Below are 19,346 nucleotides of genomic sequence, written 5' to 3'. Positions count from 1 at the left end.
ATCAATAATTTTTTAAGTTACTAAAAAAAATTATGTAAGCTGTCCCCAGAAGACCAAAGGCCAGGGTTGCCAATTTTAGCAAGTAAGAATACAAGATGTCCGGTTAAATTTGAATTTCAGATCAAGGAATACCTTTCTAGTATAAGTACAGCCCGTGTAATGTTAGGGACATACTTATACAAAAGAAAAAAAAATATTTGCTGATCTAAAATCCAAATTAACTGGGCATCCTGTATTTTCTCTGGCAACTTCTCCCAAAAATGGTCCATTTGGATCCTTCCCACTAAAAAGGACAGAAGCCCCACAAGAGGCCAACACATTTCCCAGAATCCAGTCTTCCTACTAAAAGGAAGACAAAAAGGTCCCACCGTATCCCCTCTTGCCCCCAGATGCTCAGGTGGGTCCTCCCAGGACATCCACTCCCACCACTGCCACTTCAGTCCACCCTCTCCTGCCCTTTATACCCACTTGGAGAAATTCCACTGATACCAGGATACCCAGAGGGTTAATCCTTCTGATACCAAGTCACACTTTAACTCATTCCCTCCAGGCCAAGGATTAAATACTGCCCGTGTAGGGGTCAGGGCTACAGCAGACCCTGAAAGTGGAGCGACACCTCCCCCACCAAGTGAGGAGAGGCCGCAAAAGAAAGGGAGGGACAAAACTAGGAGAGAGAAGGAAGGAGGGGCCGCCTGGCCGGGCTGCTGTCCCCCCACAGAGCCAGCTCAGATTCAGTTCCAGGAGCGACTTGGCTGCAGAAGCAACAGCGTTCCGTCTCCTCCAGTGCAGGGCAGCAGGCGGAGGGCCACAGAGACGGAGGGCCTGGGACCGGACGTCCTTAGCCCCCAGCCAACTTGGCCAGGCCTGGCCCCATGGCCTTCAATGACCTCCTGCTGCAGTTGGGGGGCGTCGGCCGCTTCCAGAAGATCCAGGTCACCCTGGTGATCCTCCCTTTGATCCTGTTGGCCTCCCACAACACCCTGCAGAACTTCACCGCCGCCATCCCCACCCACCACTGCCGCCCACCTGCCGACACCAACCTCAGCGAGGACGGGGACCTGGAGGCCTGGCTGCCCCGGGATGGGCAGGGGCGGCCCGAGTCCTGCCTCCTCTTCACCTCCCCCCAGCGGGGACCGCCCTTTCCCAATGGCACAGAGACCAACGGCACAGGGGCCACAGAGCCCTGTCCCCACGGCTGGATCTACGACAACAGCACCTTCCCTTCCACCATCGTCACTGAGGTGAGGAGCCCTGGGCCCCTAGCTTCTTCTCCCAACCCCTGTGTCCCCATCTTACCATCCCCTCCACCACACACACACACTCACACACACAGTCTCAACGGAGAAAGGGTTCCAGATGGGGGCCTTTGTAGAAAAGGGAACGTGGAGTTGCAGGGTCAAGAAAAGAGTCTCGGCTTCCGGGACCAAACAGAAGTGTTGAGGAAGGGGGTGTTCCGGCCTCAGAGAGCCAGCTGGAAGGAGGGTAGGGGGCTTCCCTGAAGCCCAGGCTCACCTTGGCCTGACCTTTGCTCCCTCTCCCCACAGTGGGACCTCGTGTGCTCTCACAGGGCCTTACGCCAGCTGGCTCAGTCCTTATACATGATGGGAGTGCTTCTTGGAGCCATGACATTCGGGTGCCTAGCAGACAGGTCAGTCCTGGGCAGGGCCAAGGAGCCAGGCTGGGACTGGGGACTCCTTGGCTGAATTCGGGAGGGCCACGGTGGGTGGTTGGCACGCCTAACTGGGGCTGGACTGAGGATATACAGCATCAGCCTCATGATACATCACGGTCCCAGGCCAGCGCCTCTCCCAGTTTGGCCTGGCCCTTGCTGGTCCTCAAAACCCCTGCTGCAGGCCTCCCCTCCCCTGACAGGCTGGGCCGCCAGAAGGTGCTGATCTTCAACTACCTGCAGACAGCTGTGTCGGGAACCTGTGCTGCCTTCGCTCCCAACTTCCCCGCCTACTGCGCCTTCCGGTTCCTCTCGGGCATGTCAACAGCTGGCGTTGTCCTCAACTGCATGACACTGAGTGAGGGGCCTGGGAGGGCAGGGCAGGCCCCCACCCTCGCCCTCCAACCACCCAGCCCCACAGCCCCCTTCCAGCCTCCTCTCCCAGCCCACCCTTCTGGCACTCAGCTGTTCTGCCCTTGCAGCCAGCATACAGCCTTCGTCCTGGAGCTCACACTATCCTGACCTCTTCTTTAGACATGCAACTACAAACTCCATTGTTAGGGCCAGGCAGTTCCCATAAATGACTGAGGAGCTGAGAGGCATTAGAGAGCGTGAAGACTGTCTCCAAAAGAGAGACACACCCATCCAGAGGGGTTGCTGCCACTCAGCTGCTCCAGACAAGAAGCATCGGGGCTATCAGATCTGCCCCTGCCCCTCTTTTATTACTGTCAAATATCCCAACTGTTTAACATTTGCAATTAATTCTCATATTTTAATATAAGCCAAGCCAGCATTATGTAGACCAAACACATTTATGGACGGAGCATGGCCTGTCCATGACTCATCAACATGCATCCTCAGATGGGTCACCCCCCTGGCTCTGTTTCTCAGATGGAGAACCTGAGGCTAGGGGGAAGGGACAGGATTCCCCCAAGGTCATTCCTCAAGCCCAAAAGAGAATCTAAGGATTTGAGATTCTCTGGACTAAAGTAGGGCTTCCCAGGCGGCCAGGCCAGTGTCAGTGAAAGCCGCTCGGTCGTGTCCAACTCTTTGTGACCCCATTGACTATACAGTTCATGGAATTCTTCAGGCCAGAATACTGGAGTGGGTAGCCTTTCCCTTCTCCAGGGTATCTTCCTAACCCATGGATTGAACCCAGGTCTCCTGCATTGTAGGCGGATTCTTTACCAGCTAAGCCACAAGGGAAGCCCAAGAATACTGAAGTGGGTAGCCCATCCCTTCTCCAGTGGATCTCTCCAATCCAGGAATCGAACCAGGGTCTCCTGCATTGCAGGTAGATTCTTTACCAACTGAGATATCAGGGAAGCCCCTTCCCAGGTGGTGCTAGTGGTAAAGAACCCACCTGCCAGTGCAGGTAGATGTAAGAGACACAGGTTTGATCCCTGGGTTGGGAAGATTCCCTGGAGGAGGGCACAACAACCCACTCCAGTATTCTTGCCTGGAGAATCCCATGGTCAGGGGAGCCTGGTGGGCTGCAGTCCATAGGGTCACATATAGTCGGACACAACTGAAGCCCACAAGGAATGAAGCTGGACCTCTTCAGACCTCAGCAGAAAGGTGCTCCCATTCCCACCTCAACTCTCCGGGATGGCAGAAAGTCTCTGTCTCCTCTGAGCTGCTCTGGTCACTGAGGCTGAAATCCAGCCCAGGCTAAGAAGGACCAGAGGAGTGACTGCTGTTGAGGATGGACTGAGTAGTCAGAGGTGCTCCGAAGGGAAATAGGACCCTGGCCAGGACAGTAGGTTGGAGAGGAGCAAAAACACACAGCAAGGAAGTGGAGGGGCAACTCCTGAGGATTCCAAACTTACCTCCCCATCCCTACCTCCACCACAAGCCCCCCCCCAGTCCCCCTTCCATGGCCCCCAACCTCATCTGATGTATCTCCCACTGAGCTCTGGGACAAACCAAGGTTTGGACAGATAGTGGGAGTCTCAGCGGGCCCCAGGGGTCTCCACCACGTGGCACCCAGTAAGTTGCACCACTCTGTTCTAACCCTCTTTCCAGATGTAGAGTGGATGCCCATCCACACACGGGCCTACGTGGGCACCCTGACCGGCTATGTCTACAGCCTGGGCCAGTTTCTCCTGGCTGGTATGGCCTATGCTGTGCCCCACTGGCGTTACCTACAGCTATTGGTCTCTGCGCCCTTTTTTGCCTTCTTCATCTACTCCTGGTACGTAGGGCCCAGACAGATGTGAGGGGATGAGACTTCCCCAGATCTTGCTGTACACTCCACCTGCAGAGTCCAAGAAGGTCAAACCCAGGCCAGGGATTCAGTGTAACTGATGGGGAAACTGAGGCTGTGGGTGGAAGGACTTGCCCAAAGGTATCCAATTCTCCAGCCTCCTCAGCTCTCCAGCTTGTCTGCCCTGCTCCCTTTACCCAGCACCCAAGAACCAAGACCCCATGTTGAGGAATAAGTCATTACCAAGCTGAACACCGTTTTGTGGTCCTAGAGAGAGGGCTCTGGTATAGTCCTGGGCTCCCAGCCTTGGAGGAAATCCCACTGCAGCCCTCTGGAAAGCCCGCCCTACCTCCAGCCCACATGACTTGGAACTGCAGCCACGCCAACACCTACGCTCACTCCTGCCCCCAGGTTCTTCATCGAGTCGGCCCGCTGGTACGCTTCCTCTGGGAGGCTGGACCTCACCCTGAGAAACCTGCAGAGAGTGGCCTGGATCAATGGGAAGCAGGAAGAGGGAGCCAATCTAAGTATGGAGGTAAGACCCCCGAGATCTCCTGCAACATCCCACCCATCAGTAAACCCAGGACTCAGAGGGCTTCTTTGAGTAAGGGGCTAGGCTGGGAGGAGCTCCTGGGGGAGTCCAAGCCCTGAGCCCCATCCATCCCGGCAGGCGCTCCAGGCCAGTCTGAAGAAGGAGCTGACCACAGGCAAGAGCCAGGCCTCAGCCCTGGAGCTGATACGCTGCCCTGCCCTTCGCCGCCTCTTCCTCTGCCTCTCCATGCTGTGGTAGGCCCAGACAGACAGACTGATGGACAGACAGACAGACCAAGAGACAAGAGGCTGGTTGGGGAAGGAGTGGACCACAGTGGGTAGAAGAAGGCAGACAAGAGGGAGGAAGTCAACAGACCAGCTGTGAAAGGCATAAAGAGTCTTAAGGAATCAAACAACCTCCAGCCTCAATTTGCCTCTGGTCCCCAACTGGGCATCAATCTCTCCATATTCTTCTCCTTTTATCAGCTCTGTTCCAATATGGAGACACCTCATCAAGATTGATGGCCCCCAGAGTCTGCAGAATTATATCACGAAGGCTGGCTTGCAAAACTTCTGGAGCATTTACCAGCCTTGTGGTGTCTGCCAGAAACACTGGCACAACAATAAGATGCCCAAAGCTCATCTCTGAAAGCAGATTCTGGCCAAGGTTGATACCAATGAAAAATCTTCCTTTCACATTGCAACATTCCCTGTTACCCTTCTTACATGCCACCATCCTAACCCCATCGTCTAGCAATCCCATGACAATTAAGAGAAACATGGTCAGAAGGAACAAGCCTGCCACTGAATTCTTTGTTTCCAATTTGGAGTTTGCTCCAGGTTGGGGTTCTGTCCAATAACCTGAGCTTTATTTTCTGGGCTCTTGGCATCTTAAGAAACACAATACCCATCCCAAGACTACAGACAGGTCGTGGAAAACTCTGGCCTCTCCCAACACCTTTCCCCTAAAGATATTGCTTTGATATCCAAGATGAAATAAAGACTAAAACTATATAAATCCTACCTGGCAACTAAGTGAAAATTCCCTAATACACTAGAGACACAGATTAAGAAATCTGGGGGATTAGAGGACTTTGTTGTTGTTCAGTCTCTCGGTCGTGTCTGACTCTTTGCAACCCCATGAACATCAGCATGCCAGGCTTCCCTGTCCTTCATTATCTCCCAGAGTTTGCTCAAACTCATGCCCACCGAGTCAGTAATGCCATCCAACCATCTCATCCTCTGTTGTCCCCTCCTCCTCCTGCCCTCAGTCTTTCCCAGCATCAGGGTCTTTTCCAATGAGTCAGCTCTTCGCATCAGGTGGACAAAGTATTAGAGGACTACCCCAATATCTAAAGTGCATGTTAAATGTCAGAAGAAATATTAGCCAAGGTAGACTGTAGATTCTTAAGCAAGGTACCCTGTGCAGCTCACCCATTTGGGATGAGCACCCCCTCCTTAAGCTTCCTAACAAACTCCATACCCCTCATCCCTCCCCACTAGGTTTGCCACTAGCTTTGCCTACTACGGGCTGGTCATGGACCTTCAGGGTTTTGGGGTCAGCATCTACCTAATCCAGGTGATCTTTGGTGCTGTGGACCTGCCTGCCAAGCTTGTGAGCTTCCTTGTCATCAACAATGTGGGCCGCCGGCCTGCCCAGATGGCCTCACTGCTGCTGGCAGGCATCTGCATCCTCATCAATGGGGTGGTACCCAAGGGTGAGCACCCATGAGCACCTTGGTCCCTCGTCCTTGGCCACATCCCCAGAAGTGACCCAACTTCTCAACCCCCTCTCCCAAGATCCCACTGACCTCCTCCTTTTTCTCTAGATAAGTCCATTGTCCGAACCTCTCTTGCTGTGCTGGGGAAGGGCTGTCTGGCTTCCTCCTTCAACTGCATCTTCTTGTACACTGGGGAGGTGTACCCCACAATGATCCGGTGAGTGGGAGCTTAATGGGAGGAACTTTGGGGCAAAACATTCCCCCTGCATACAGGTCAGACCCTAGGGCACATGTCAAAGGGGGCCACCAACTGGGACAGGGTGGGGAGCCAAGAAGACACATCTCAGAGGCAATTAACTGAAGTCCCCCCAGATCTCCAAGGCACAAGTTAGAAGATCTAAATGCCATTAAAAGATCTAATCTGCCACCAAATCGAAATGCCATCTTTAAACCAAATGGTATGTCTGAAACGGAAGACCACAACCATGAAAAGGAGTTTTCTAGCACAAGAGCCACACTTAATAGCGGTTGTTCTGGTAGTTGTACAGATAAATACAGCACTACTTTTTTGAGTGCCAAGGTTGGGAGGAGGGGATAGTTTTGCATTAAGACACAAGAAACATGTCTGTTTGAAGAGTGGGATGCAAAACAACAACAAATACAGAATGGGATGCAAAATTCACATGAGATATCAAAGAAATGCCAAGCTTCCCTAGGCAACTTGGAATGAGAACCCTGAGAGGTCATGGTTATTGTCCTATACCCTCAAGGGATTTCAGATGAAAGAACAATAGTATAAAGGCACTGTCAAACTTTTTACAAATATCAACTCTTTTGGCCCTCATAACAATCTTATGAGGTGGGTACTATGATAATTCTCATTTTCCACATAAGAAAACTGAGCCACGGAGAGGTTAAGTGACTTGTCCCAGGTCACACAGCTTCTAAGTCAGGAAGCTTGGATTCAAATCCAAGCAGTTTATCTCCCTATTATCAACGTTTTTAACCTCTGCTCTCATAGAGAATGTTCTTAACATATTAATATGAAGATTCCAGGTCCCTTCACCCTAGGAATTCTAATCCAACAGGTCTGTGTGGGGCTGATGTTGTTTAGTCACTAAGTCACGTCCAACTCTTGCAACCCCATGGACTGTAGCCAAACAGGCTCTTCTGTCCATGGGATTTCCCAGGCAAGAATACTGCAGTGGGTTACCATTCCTTTCTCCAGGGGCTCTTCCTGATCCAGGGACTGAACTCATGTTTCCTGAATTGCAGGAAACTGCAAAACCCCACTGAGCCACTGGGGAAGCCCACCTCCTCTGACTGGGGTTAGGGCAACTGAAAATCAAGTCCCCCAGCTGATCTGAGAACAACTGACCAAGCTCAGCTAATTTGACACCGAGGTTCAGGGAGGAAAAGAAACTTGTCCAAGGTCACATAGCATGTTAAGGGCAAAGGCAAAAATCAATGTCCTGATTCTCTGGCCAGAACTCTTCCCAACTTATTCTTTTTATTATTATCTCCAAAATAAATGCCAAATTGGTTAGCTGATAAAATGGGGAACAGAGCAGGTACCAGGGAGTCTCCTGGGGCTGGGCCTGAGCTGCCCTGACCCCAAATTCAGCTGGGACCTCAGCATTTGTGCCAGAACACTAACCAACACCCAACCCCCTGGATCCCACAGGCAGACGGGCTTGGGAATGGGCAGCACCCTAGCGCGAGTGGGCAGCATTGTGAGCCCGCTGGTGAGCATGACCGCCGAGCTCTACCCCTCCGTGCCTCTCTTTATCTACGGTGCTGTCCCAGTGGCTGCCAGCGCTGCCATTGCCCTCCTGCCGGAGACCCTGGGCCAGCCACTGCCAGACACAGTGCAAGACGTGGAAAACAGGTGGGCCCCCATCCAGTGAAAAGCAGGAACTCGCCCCGAGTCACACATCCAGGCTGGCGTAGCACTGAGACTCAAACCTAGGCCTCCTCTTCCCAGTGGAGGGGTGGGGGTCCTTGTCCCTGTGTCCCCTCGCCCCTCCCCAATCAGCTGAAAGTCTCCTGGGGTCCCTCCTGGCTCTGGAGAGTGGTAGCTGTTTGGGGCAGAGAGCTGGTAGCTGGGCACAGCTGCCTGGAGAGCCCCGTGGAAGACCCCAGCTGGTCTGGAGGCTTCTACCCAGGACACCACTCTCCTGTCCCCACCACCACAGGAGGAGAGGGAAAACGAGGAAGCAGCAAGAGGAGCTGCAGAAGCAGATGGTCCCGCTCCAGGCTTCGGCACAAGTGAAGAACTGACTCTGGGCACTGAAAGGGAGCCTTACAGGGCCCTAAAGGAAGAGAGGGTCCTACAGGCAGCTCACATGAGAAGGGGGAGGGGGATTCGTGGCCCAAGAGTTGGGGCTGTGGTTCAGGGAAGCAGCCTCTCAGCTCTCCCCCGCTCCCTTAATACGAAGACCACATATTAAAAGGTTTCTTCGCAGCATCTCCCTTTGTCTCTCTTCTCTCAAACGAAACAGCCACTCCACTTCAGCGGGCACCGTCCAGTCCCCGCCCTCAGCCCCCAGGATTTGACAAACCATTCCAGACAACTGGCGAAGGATCTTTTACCTCTGCTCCCTCCCCTGTCCCTCCTTTGCCGCGTCTTCCCTCCTTCCTTTTCTAACCTAAGTATTTTCTGAGTTTTAAATCCTTTACACCCCTGCCCTGTCTGGCTGGAAATTGACAAGCCTCGAAAATGAAAGCAGCCAATCAGAGGCTTTATTTCAGGCTCCGCCCCCTCTGTGAAAGCTCCTGGGAACCTCTGGCAACAAAAGGAGGAGAAAAACACCGAACAGCGGTGAACTCAGGACGCTGGTCCCTGCCCCTCTGGATTCCAGCAGGGTCCGGACTCAAAACCAGTTTGCCACTTCCAGCTCTGCAGCTGGACATTCAGCCCGCTGGCTACCCTAATCCTCCGGCACGGCATTTCCTGGGCTTTCTTGGCCGCTCTCCCGCCTGCTGGCCCTGGGCTGGTGGAGAGGAGGGAGGAGAGGAAGGGGAGGGTGAAACCCAGCCAGAGAGCCAGAGCTGAGTGCTAATTTGGTGTCAAGCACTGTTCTAAGTACTTTGCATGTATTAACGCAGTCAGTTCTCCCAATAACTTTCTAGAGAGACGCGCAATTATCGTCCTGCATTTTACCTAATGCGACTTCATTGGAAGAGACCCTGATGCTGGGAAAGACTGAGGGCAAGAAGAGAAGGGGGTGACAGAGGATGAAATGGTTGGATGGTATCACAACTCAATGGACAGGAGTTTGAGCAAACTCCAGGAGATAGTGAAGGACCGGGAAGCCCTGCGTGCTGCAGTCCCTAGGGTCACCAAGAGTCAGACACGACTTAGCGACTGAACAACAAAAAAATTTTACAGATAAGGAAGTCAAGGCACTGGAGTGGTTAAGCAACTTGCCCAGATTCACACAGCTTTTAAACTGCAGAGTCAGGGTTAGAAGCAGCCCATCCGGAAAGTGTGTGCTTGGACCCACCCCCTCTCCCCTACCCACCCCTTCCCCCCCCAACTGCCTGGGCTGTGAGGTACTGAGACTTTGGCCTCTTCCACCCCTTGAGGCTGTGCTTCTCCTTTTCCCTCCTGGGCTGGAAAAACACAGAGAAAGGTAAAAGAGGAGTGATGAGGTCACAGGGTAGGAACCACCTACCTACCTGTGAGGGATAAAGGGAATTTAGGGATCACAGTCAGAAAAAGAGGGATATCCAATCACCTGCCTCAGCCAGGGAGCTCCCTTCAGGGAAGCTGGGAGTTGGGGCAGAGGTGAGCGCTGGCGTGGGGAGGCCATGGGAAAAGATACACCTGTTAATGCCCAAAGGTGGCAGGAAGGAGGGACCAGCAGTGCCCTCTGGTACATGTACTTGCTTAGTCATGCTTGCTTGCTGGCACACTGCCCCTGACACTTTCCCCTGCAGCCGACCCAGCCCCCTAGACCCTTGTCCCCTGGGGAAGGTCCACACTCTCAAGTCATAGGCATTGCCTTCCAGGTGGGGTCAGAGAGTTCTTGCTGTGTCAGGGCAACCTGGACAGGGCACTTGGCTTGGAGTTCTCCTGAAAAAGCCACAAAGCCCTGGGAGAGCTCATGGCAGCTCAGCCAGCCAGATGACAGCATGGGCAGAGCCCGAGCACAGCTGAAATCACCATAACCCACCCCCCCATCCTGGAACACCTGCAGCCTTGATGTTCCCCAGTGGTGTGGATATTCCCCATGGTTGTTGTTTAGTTACTAAGTCATGTCCGACTCTTTTGCAACCCCATGGACTGTAGCCCGCCAGGCTCCTCTGTCCATGGGGCTTCCCAGGCAAGAATACTACTAGAGTGGGTTACCATTCTCCATGCTCCTCAAGAATTTCTTGACCATCACAGGATCCAGTAGATGCCAGTGTCAGCAGCCCCACCCCTGCTGCTATTTCTCAGGCAGTGTTGCCCTCTTGAGGGATGAGGGGCACCTAGGATGGCATACTCTGCCTCTGCATATCTAGGGGTCTTGGGACCAATGACTTTCCCTACCCTTGCCTCAACACCCTACTAGCAAGTCTGACAAGCTCTGACTCCCGTGGGTCTGTCAGCTCTCTTCTTAGGTCATTTGATATCTACGTCTGCCTCAATGAGAGGCAGTCCCTGGCCCACCCCAGCCGCATACATCCCCAACTGGGAAAGTCCTGGTGCTGATTTAGACAGCTTACACCATCTGCACAGACTCCTTATCCCCAGCTTCTAGCCTGAGACTTCCTGCACTCACCCCATTCAGTTCGGTTCAGTTCAGTTGCTCAGTTGTGCCCAACTCTTTGCGACCCCATGAATCGCAGCACGCCAGGCCTCCCTGTCCATCACCAACTCCCAGAGTTCACTCAGACTCATGTCCATCGAGTCGGTAATGACATCCAGCCATCTCATCCTCTGTCGTCCCCTTCTCCTCCTGCCCCCAATCCCTCCCAGCGTCAGGGTCTTTTCCAATGAGTCAACTCTTCACATGAGGTGGCCAAAGTACTGGAGTTTCAGCTTTAGCATCATTCCTTCCAATGAACACCCAGGACTGATCTCCTTTAGAATGGACTGGTTGGATCTCCTTGCAGTCCAAGGGACTCTCAAGAGTCTTCTCCAACACCACAGTTCAAAAGCATCAATTCTTCTGCACTCAGCTTTCTTCACAGTCCAACTCTCACATCCATACATGATCACTGGAAAAACCATAGCCTTGACTAGATGGACCTTTGTTGGCAAAGTAATGTCTCTGCTTTTCAATATGCTATCTAGGTTAGTCATAACTTTCCTTCCAAGGAGTAAGCATCTTTTAATTTCATGGCTGCAATCAACATCTGCAGTAATTTTGGAGCCCAGAAAAATAAAGTCTGACCCTGTTTCCACTGTTTCCCCATCTATTTCCCATGAAGTGATGGGACCAGATACCATGATCTTCATTTTCTGAATGTTGAGCTTTAAGCCAACTTTTTCACTCTCCACTTTCACTTTCATCAAGAGGCTTTTTAGTTCCTCTTCACCTTCTGCCATAAGGGTGGTGTCATCTGCATATCTGAGGTTATTGATATTTCTCCTGGCAATCTTGATGCCAGCTTGTGCTTCTTCCAGCCCAGTATTTCTCATGATGCACTCTACATATAAATTAAATAAGCAGGGTGACAATATACAGCCTTGACGAACTCCTTTTCCCATTTGGAACCAGTCTGTTGTTCCATGTCCAGCTCTAACTGTTGCTTCCTGATCTGCATATAAGGTTTCTCAAGAGGCAGATCAGGTGGTCTGGTATTCCCATCTCTTTCAGAATTTTCCACAGTTTATTGTGATCCACACAGTCAAAGGCTTTGGCATAGTCAATAAAGCAGAAATAGATGTTTTTCTGGAACTCTCTTGCTTTTTCCATGATCCAGCAGATGTTGGCAATTTGATCTCTGGTTCCTCTGCCTTTTCTAAAACCAGCTTGAACATCTGAAAGTTCACGGTTCATGTATTGCTGAAGCCTGGCTTGGAGAATTTTGAGCATTACTTTACTAGCATGTGAGATGAGTGCAATTGTGTGGTAGTTTGAGCATTCTTTGGCATTGCCTTTCTTTGGGATTGGAATGAAAACTGACCTTCTCCAGTCCTGTGGCCACTGCTGAGTTTTCCAAATTTGCTGGCATATTGAGTGCAGCACTTTCACAGCATCATCTTTCAGGATTTGAAATAGCTCAACTGGAATTCCATCACCTCCACTAGCTTTGTTCATAGTGATGGTTTCTAAGGCCCACTTGACTTCACATTCCAGCATGTCTGGCTGTAGGTGAGTGATCACACCATTGTGATTATCTGGGTTGTGAAGATCTTTTTTGTACAGTTCTTCTGTGTATTCTTGCCACCTCTTCTTAATATCTTCTGCTTTTGTTAAGTCCATACCATTTCTGTCCTTTATCGATCCCATCTTTGCATGAAATGTTCCCTTGGTATCTCTAATTTCTTGAAGAGATCTCTAGTCTTTCCCATTCTGTTGCTTTCCTCTATTTCTTTGCACTGATCACTGAGGAAGGCTTTCTTATCTCTCCTTGCTATTCTTTGGAACTCTGCATTCAGATGCTTATATCTTTCCTTTTCTCCTTTTCTTTTCATTTCTCTTCTTTTCACAGCTATTTGTAAGGCCTCTTCAGACAGCCATTTGGCTTTTTTGCATTTCCTTTTCTTGGGGATGGTCTTGATCGCTGTCTCCTGTACAATGTCATGAACCTCCATCCATAGTTCATCAGGCACTCTGTCTATCAGATCTAGTCCCTTGACTCTATTTCTCACTTCCACTGTATAATCATAAGGAATTTGATTTGGATCATACCTGAATGGTCTAGTGGTTTTCCCTACTTTCTTCAATTTAAGTCTGAATTTGGCAATAAGGAGTTCATGATCTGAGCCACAGTCAGCTGCTGGTCTTATTTTTGCTAACTGTATAGAGCTTCTCCATCTTTGGCTGCAAAGAATATAATCAATCTGATTTCGGTGTTGACCATCTGGTGATGTCCATGTGTAGACTCTTCTCATGTGTTGTTGGAAGAGGGTGTTTGCTATGACCAGTGCGTTCTCTTGGCAAAATTCTGTTAGCCTTTGCCCTGCTTCATTCCATATCCCAAGGCCAAATTTGACTGTTACCCCAGTTGTTTCTTGACTTCCTACTTTTGCATTGCAGTCCCCTATAATGAAAAGGACATCTTTTTTGGGTGTTAGTTCTAAAAGTTCTTGTAGGTCTTCATAGAACCGTTCAACTTCAGCTTCTTCAGCATTAACTGGTTGGGGCATAGGCTTGGATTACCGTGATATTAAATGGTTTGCCTTGGAAACAAACAGAGATCATTCTGTCGTTCTTGAGATTGCATCCAAGTACTGCATTTTGGACTCTTTTGTTGACCATAATGGCTACTCCATTTCTCCTAAGGGATTCCTGCCCACAGTAGTAGATATAATGGTTATCTGAGTTAAATTCACCCATTCCAGTCCATTTTAGTTCACTGATTCCTAGAATGTCAACATTCACTCTTGCCATCTCCTGTTTGACTACTTCTAATTTGCCTTGATTTATTCCAGGTTCCTATGCAATATTGCTCTTTACAGCATCGGACCTTGCTTCTATCACCAGTCACATCCACAACTGGGTATTGTTTTTGCTTTGGCTCCATCCCTTCATTCTATCTGGAGTTTTCTCTCCACTGATCTCCAGTAGCATATTGGGCACCTACCAACCTGCGGAGTTCCCCTTTCAGTATCCTATCATTTTGCCTGTTTATAGGCTCATGGGGTTCTCAAGGCAAGAATACTGAAGTGGTTTGCCATTCCCTTCTCCAGTGGACCACATTCTGTCAGACCTCTGCACCATGACCCGCCCATCTTGGGTGGCCACAAATGGCATGGCTTAGTTTCATTGAGTTAGACAAGGCTGTGGTCTGTGTGATCAGATTGGCTAGTTTTCTGTGATTATGGTTTCAGTGTGTCTGCCTTCTGATGCCCTCTCGCAACACCTACCATCTTACTTGGGTTTCTCTTGCCTTGGACATGGGGTATCTCTTCACGGCTGCTCCAGCAAAGTGCAGCCGCTGCTCCTTACCTTGAATGAGGGGTATCTCCTCACGGCCACCCATCCTGACCTTGAACGTGGAGTAGCTCCTCTCAGCCACTGCCCCTGACCTCAGGAGTGGTGTAGCTCCTCTCAGCCGCTGCCCCTGGCGACGGCCGAGAAGAGCACTCACTCCATACCCTTGTCCAAATGGAATTACACCTTCCTCCCACCCTTCAATTACTAGTAGGTGACTTCTGACACTGTCTCCCCAAGAAGTCACCACCCAAACACTGGCTCACAGCTCATCCTCTTGCCTTGGAGCCCCAAGTTCTAGTACCACCATGCACCACCCCAATGGCCCCAGATGCTGTCCCCGGTCTTGACCACAAGGTCCTATCTTCAGCCAGGGTAGATAGAACCTTTAAGGCCACTCTCAATTTCTCTGCCTGCAGCCTTGAGCACTTCCCGGCCAAAATGACACATTCAAGAAGTTCTGCAACTGCCCGATCCTAGTAGAGGGCTCATCAGAAGTCACCTTCCCATGGCTCCACTCTTGCATCCCAGGTCTCACCTCTGCAACCAGGCATCAGGCCACACCAAATTCCTCCATCAGGCTCCTCTCCCCACTTCCCAGGAGTTACAAGGTCCCTTGAAGAGCAGATGCCCAGCCAGTTAAGCTTTCATATCATGTGGTAGGCTGAACAATGTATGCCCAAAGATGCCCACAGCCTAATCCTGGAAACCTACATAGGTAAAGGGACTTTCATGATGTGAATAAGTTAAGGATCTTGAGTTGGGGAGATTATCTTGGATTCCCTGAGTGGGCCTGACATGATCATAATAGTCCTTTTCTTGAGAGAGGCAGGAGAGCAGAGTGCTTAGTGGGAGATGTGACAAGAGAAGCAAGAAGTTGAAGAGATACAAGAGGAACCACAAGCCAAGGAATGCAAGCAGCCTCTAGATGCTGCAAAATGCAAGGAAATGAATTCTCCTCTGAAGCCTCAAAGAAGGAATGTAGCCATACCAGCACATTGATTTTAGACTTCTGAGCTCCATAACTATAAGAAAATTAACATGTGCTGTTTTTTAATATTTATGTATTTAGCCAGGTCTTAGTTGTGACATGTGAGATCTTAGCTACAGCATGTGAACTCTTAGTTGCGGCATAGGGAATCTAGTTCCCTGACCCTGGATCGAACCTGCATCCCTTGCACTGGCAACTAGAGAAAGCCCGAGTGTAGCAGTGAAGATCCAGCACAGCCAAAGAGGAAAAAAACAAAAAAGTAACAAAGTGTGAAAATGGAGCTAACCTACAGAGTTGATGGTGTCACTGAGCCAGTGATTTAACCAGTCCTGGAGCCACCTACATCTACTCTAATTGATGAAGATAAAAATTTAAATTTAAGTCCTCCTTACCCTCCTGATTCTTTAAGCCATCATAAGCTGGTTTTTCTGTGATTTTCAGCCAAAGACATCTTTAATATATATTTACAGCTTTTTTGAAATGTAACAATTAGTTGCTCATATTTAGAGTGCAAAATCTGATCCGTTTTGACAAATGCATACACCCATGAAACCATCACTAAAATCAAGATGATAAGCATACCTATTGCCACCAAAGTTTCCTACATGCCCCTTTTTCTGTGGATACGACTTCTATTTCTCTTGAGCAAATATTGGGTTGACTAAGAAGTTTGTATTGGTTTTTCCATAACATCTTCCAGAAAAACCAGAGTGAACTTTTTGACCAACCCCATATTAAGGAGTTGAATGGCTGAGTAGTATGTAAGCTGCATGCTTAACTTTTCAGGAAATAGCCAGTTTCCCAAAGTGGTTCACTTTCCCACCAGGTATGTGAGAGTCCCAGTTGCTCCACATCTTTGCCAACTCTTGGTAGGATTGACATTTTGAATTGTAACCATTGGAGGGAAGGTGTAGTGGTTATCTTATTGTAGTCTTAATTTGCATTTCCCTAGTGAATAATGATATTAAGAAATCTTTATGTGCTTATTTCCATCGAAATCTCTTCTTTAGTATATGTTCAAAACTGATTGAATTAGAAGCTTTTTTTTTAATGTATTCTAGAAACAAGAATCCACTCCTTTAAAATGTTTCAAAGCTGTTTTGACTAGTTTAGATACTTTGTATTTCCACATAAATTTTTAAATCTTTTGCCAGATATGTGTTTTGCAAATATTTTCTCCAAGTTTATAGTTTATCTCTAATTTTTATAACAGTGATTTTTGAATAGCAAAAATTTTTTAATTTTGATAAAGTCCAATTTTAATTGATTTTTTCTTTTATAGTGCATGCTTTTTGTCTTATTTTTTTAATCTTTGCTAAACTCCATGACACTAACATTTTCTCTTGTTTTCTTATTGAAGTTTTATAATATCAACTCATATTGAGATCAATGATCCATTTTGAGTTAGTTTTGTAAAGAGAATTGTGGTTTATTATTTTTTGCATATGGTAACCTATTATTCCAGCACTATTTTTTGAAAAATAAATTTTTTCCTCATTGAATTATCTAGATAACTTGGTCAAAGATCAGCTGGTTATAATATGTGGCTCTGTTTTGGACTCTCTGTTCTATACCATTGCTCTGTCATGTCTCTTTACATGAATGTTACCCTCAGATGGTAAAGAGTCTGCCTACAAAGCAGGAGACCTGGGTTCAATTCCGAGTTCAGGAAGATCCTCTGGAGAAGGGAATGGCAACTCGCTCCAGTATTCTTGCCTGGAGAATTCCATGGACATAGTAGCCTGGCAGGCTACAGTCCATGGGGTCACAAGAGTCAGACACGGCTAAACTACGACCACTTTCACTTTCACTAACTATCTTAATAACTATAACTTTATAACTAGTTTTCAACTCAGTGTAGATCTCTTAATTTTAACTTTTTCAAAGTTTTTTTGGCTACTCCAGCTATTATGCATTTCCATATAAATTTTAAAATCAACTTGTAAATTTCTATCCAGAAAACTACTAAAATTTTTATTTATATTACATTGAATCTGTCGATCATTTGGGGAATAATTATCATCTTAACAATATTTTTATGGGTTACAACATTTACTGCTGAATTGTTATTATATGCCTTATTTATTCAGTATCTTCTCTATTTATTTTTTTTACGTTTATTTTTAATTGGAGGATAATTGTTTTACAATGCTGTGTTGGTTTCTGCCACACAACAATGTGAATCAGTCGTAAGTTTACATATACACTTTCCTCTTGAGCTTCCCTCCCACCTCACCCCTATCTTCACAGTATTGAGTGTTCCAATCCATGATATAGTTCTCCATTTTTTAAGATCTTCTTTAATTTCTCTAAGCAATGTTTTGCACTTTTAAATGTATAGATCTTGCACATATTTTACCAATTTTATACCTAAACAAATCATACTTTATGGAATTATTTTTTAACTTTCTACTTTACTTTGGAGTATAACCCACTAACAATGTTGTGATAGTTTCAGATCGATAGGAAAAGGACTCAGGCATACGAGTACATGTATCCATTCTTCCCCAAACTCCCCTCCCATTCAGGCTGTCACATTACACTGAGCACAGTTCCCTGTTGCAATTATTAATGATATTTCATTTCAACTGCAATTGTCTGTTGCCATTATACAGAATTATTACACTGCTTATAACCTTCAGTACAATGTTGAATAAAAGTGGTGAGAGTAAATATTCTTGCTTCCTTCCTAAACTTAGGAAGAAAGCATTTAGTCTTTCACAATTAAATTTGATTGTTGGCTACAGTTTTCCCATAGCTGTCCTTCATCAATTTGAAGAAATTCCCTTTTGTTCCAGGTTTGCTGAGAAGTTGTATTAATGTCATGGATGTTGTTGTGTCAAAAGACCTTTCCGTGTCTATTGAGATGATCATATATTTTTTCTTTTTTTAGTCTACTAATATGATGAATTATATTAATTGAGTTTTTTAATGTTAAATCAGTTTTGCATTCTTGGGATAAGAGATACTTTGTCAAGATACATTATCCTGTTTATATATTGCTGACTTAAATTTGATAAAAACTATGGTAAGAATTTTGCATTTATCATAAGGGATATCAGTCTCTAGTTTTCTTTTTTTGTTATTTTATTCATTTTATTTTTTTGGTTGTGCTAGGTCTTCATTGCTGCATGTGAGCTTTCTCTAGTTGCAGCCCGTGGGGGCTGCTCTTCGTTGTGGTACATAGGCTTCTCATTGCAGTGGCTTCTCTTGTTGCAGAGCACAGGCTCTAAGGCTCAGTGGTTGTGGCGTAAGGGCACAATTGCTCCGAGGCACATAGAATCATCCTGGACCACGGACCAAACCTTTGTCCCCTGAATTGGCAGGCAGACTGCCACCCACTGTACCACCAGGGAAGTCCCCAGTTTTCTTTTATTGTAATGTTTTTGTCCCGTTTCAGCATCAGAAGAAAAAAGAAGAAAAGGTCCATATAGTCAAAGCTATGGTTTTCCCAGTAGTCATGTATGGATGTGAGAGTTGGATCATCAAGAAGGCTGAGCATCAAAGAATTGAAGCTTTTGAACTGTGGTGTTGGAGAAGACTCTTGAAAGTTCAAGGAGATAGAACCAGTCAATCCTAAAGGAAATCAACCCTGAAGATTCATTGGAAGGACTGATGCTGAAGCTGAAGCTCCAATACTTAGGCTACCTGATGTGAAGAGGCGACTCATTGGATAAGACCCTGATCCCAGGAAAGACTGAAGGCAGGAGGAGAAGGAGACAACAGAGGATGAGATGGTTCGGTAGCATCATCGACTCAATGAACATAAGTTTGAGCAAACTCCAGGAGATGGTGAAGGACAGGGAAGGCTCGCATGCTGCAGTTCATGGGGTCACAAAGAGTCAAACACAACTGAGCGACTGAAAAACAACAACATGACTGTGTAAGTTTGTTAAAACTTGTCAAAATGAGGTTCCCAAGTTGATGCATTTTATTGTATATACTCAGTCTCAATGAAGCTTTTTTGCCCCTGGCTTGAGGATGGTTAAACAGATAATGGGATAGACTGTGGTGGACATTTCCTTGGTTTTAGCTGTTACAATTGAGGGAAGAAGAAAAACTGGGAGTGGATTGTATTACGATGAGAAAAGAGGCACCGTTGACATTACCTCTGATGAGGGTTCCCTCTTTTTTT

At 47.7% G+C, this 19,346-nt stretch overlaps 1 protein-coding gene across 2 annotated transcripts; it reads left to right on the top strand.

Annotated features, from left to right (window-relative positions):
* The first annotated feature begins 585 nt into the window (after positions 1 to 585).
* SLC22A6 (solute carrier family 22 member 6) lies at positions 586 to 8,594 on the top strand. Of its 2 annotated transcripts, none has more exons than XM_010820997.4 (10): positions 586 to 1,241; positions 1,545 to 1,648; positions 1,873 to 2,027; positions 3,695 to 3,863; positions 4,287 to 4,410; positions 4,546 to 4,661; positions 5,910 to 6,124; positions 6,236 to 6,344; positions 7,934 to 8,015; positions 8,323 to 8,594. In XM_010820997.4, the coding sequence occupies exons 1-10, from the start codon at positions 873 to 875 to the stop codon at positions 8,575 to 8,577; spliced, it is 1,698 nt and encodes a 565-aa protein (XP_010819299.2). In that variant the 5' UTR covers positions 586 to 872; the 3' UTR covers positions 8,578 to 8,594.
* The last annotated feature ends 10,752 nt before the right edge of the window (positions 8,595 to 19,346 follow it).

Source organism: Bos taurus, chromosome 29 (genome assembly GCF_002263795.3).
Source record: "Bos taurus isolate L1 Dominette 01449 registration number 42190680 breed Hereford chromosome 29, ARS-UCD2.0, whole genome shotgun sequence".
NCBI classification, from domain to species: Eukaryota; Metazoa; Chordata; class Mammalia; order Artiodactyla; family Bovidae; genus Bos; species Bos taurus.
This window is presented reverse-complemented; position numbering and strand designations above follow the sequence as displayed.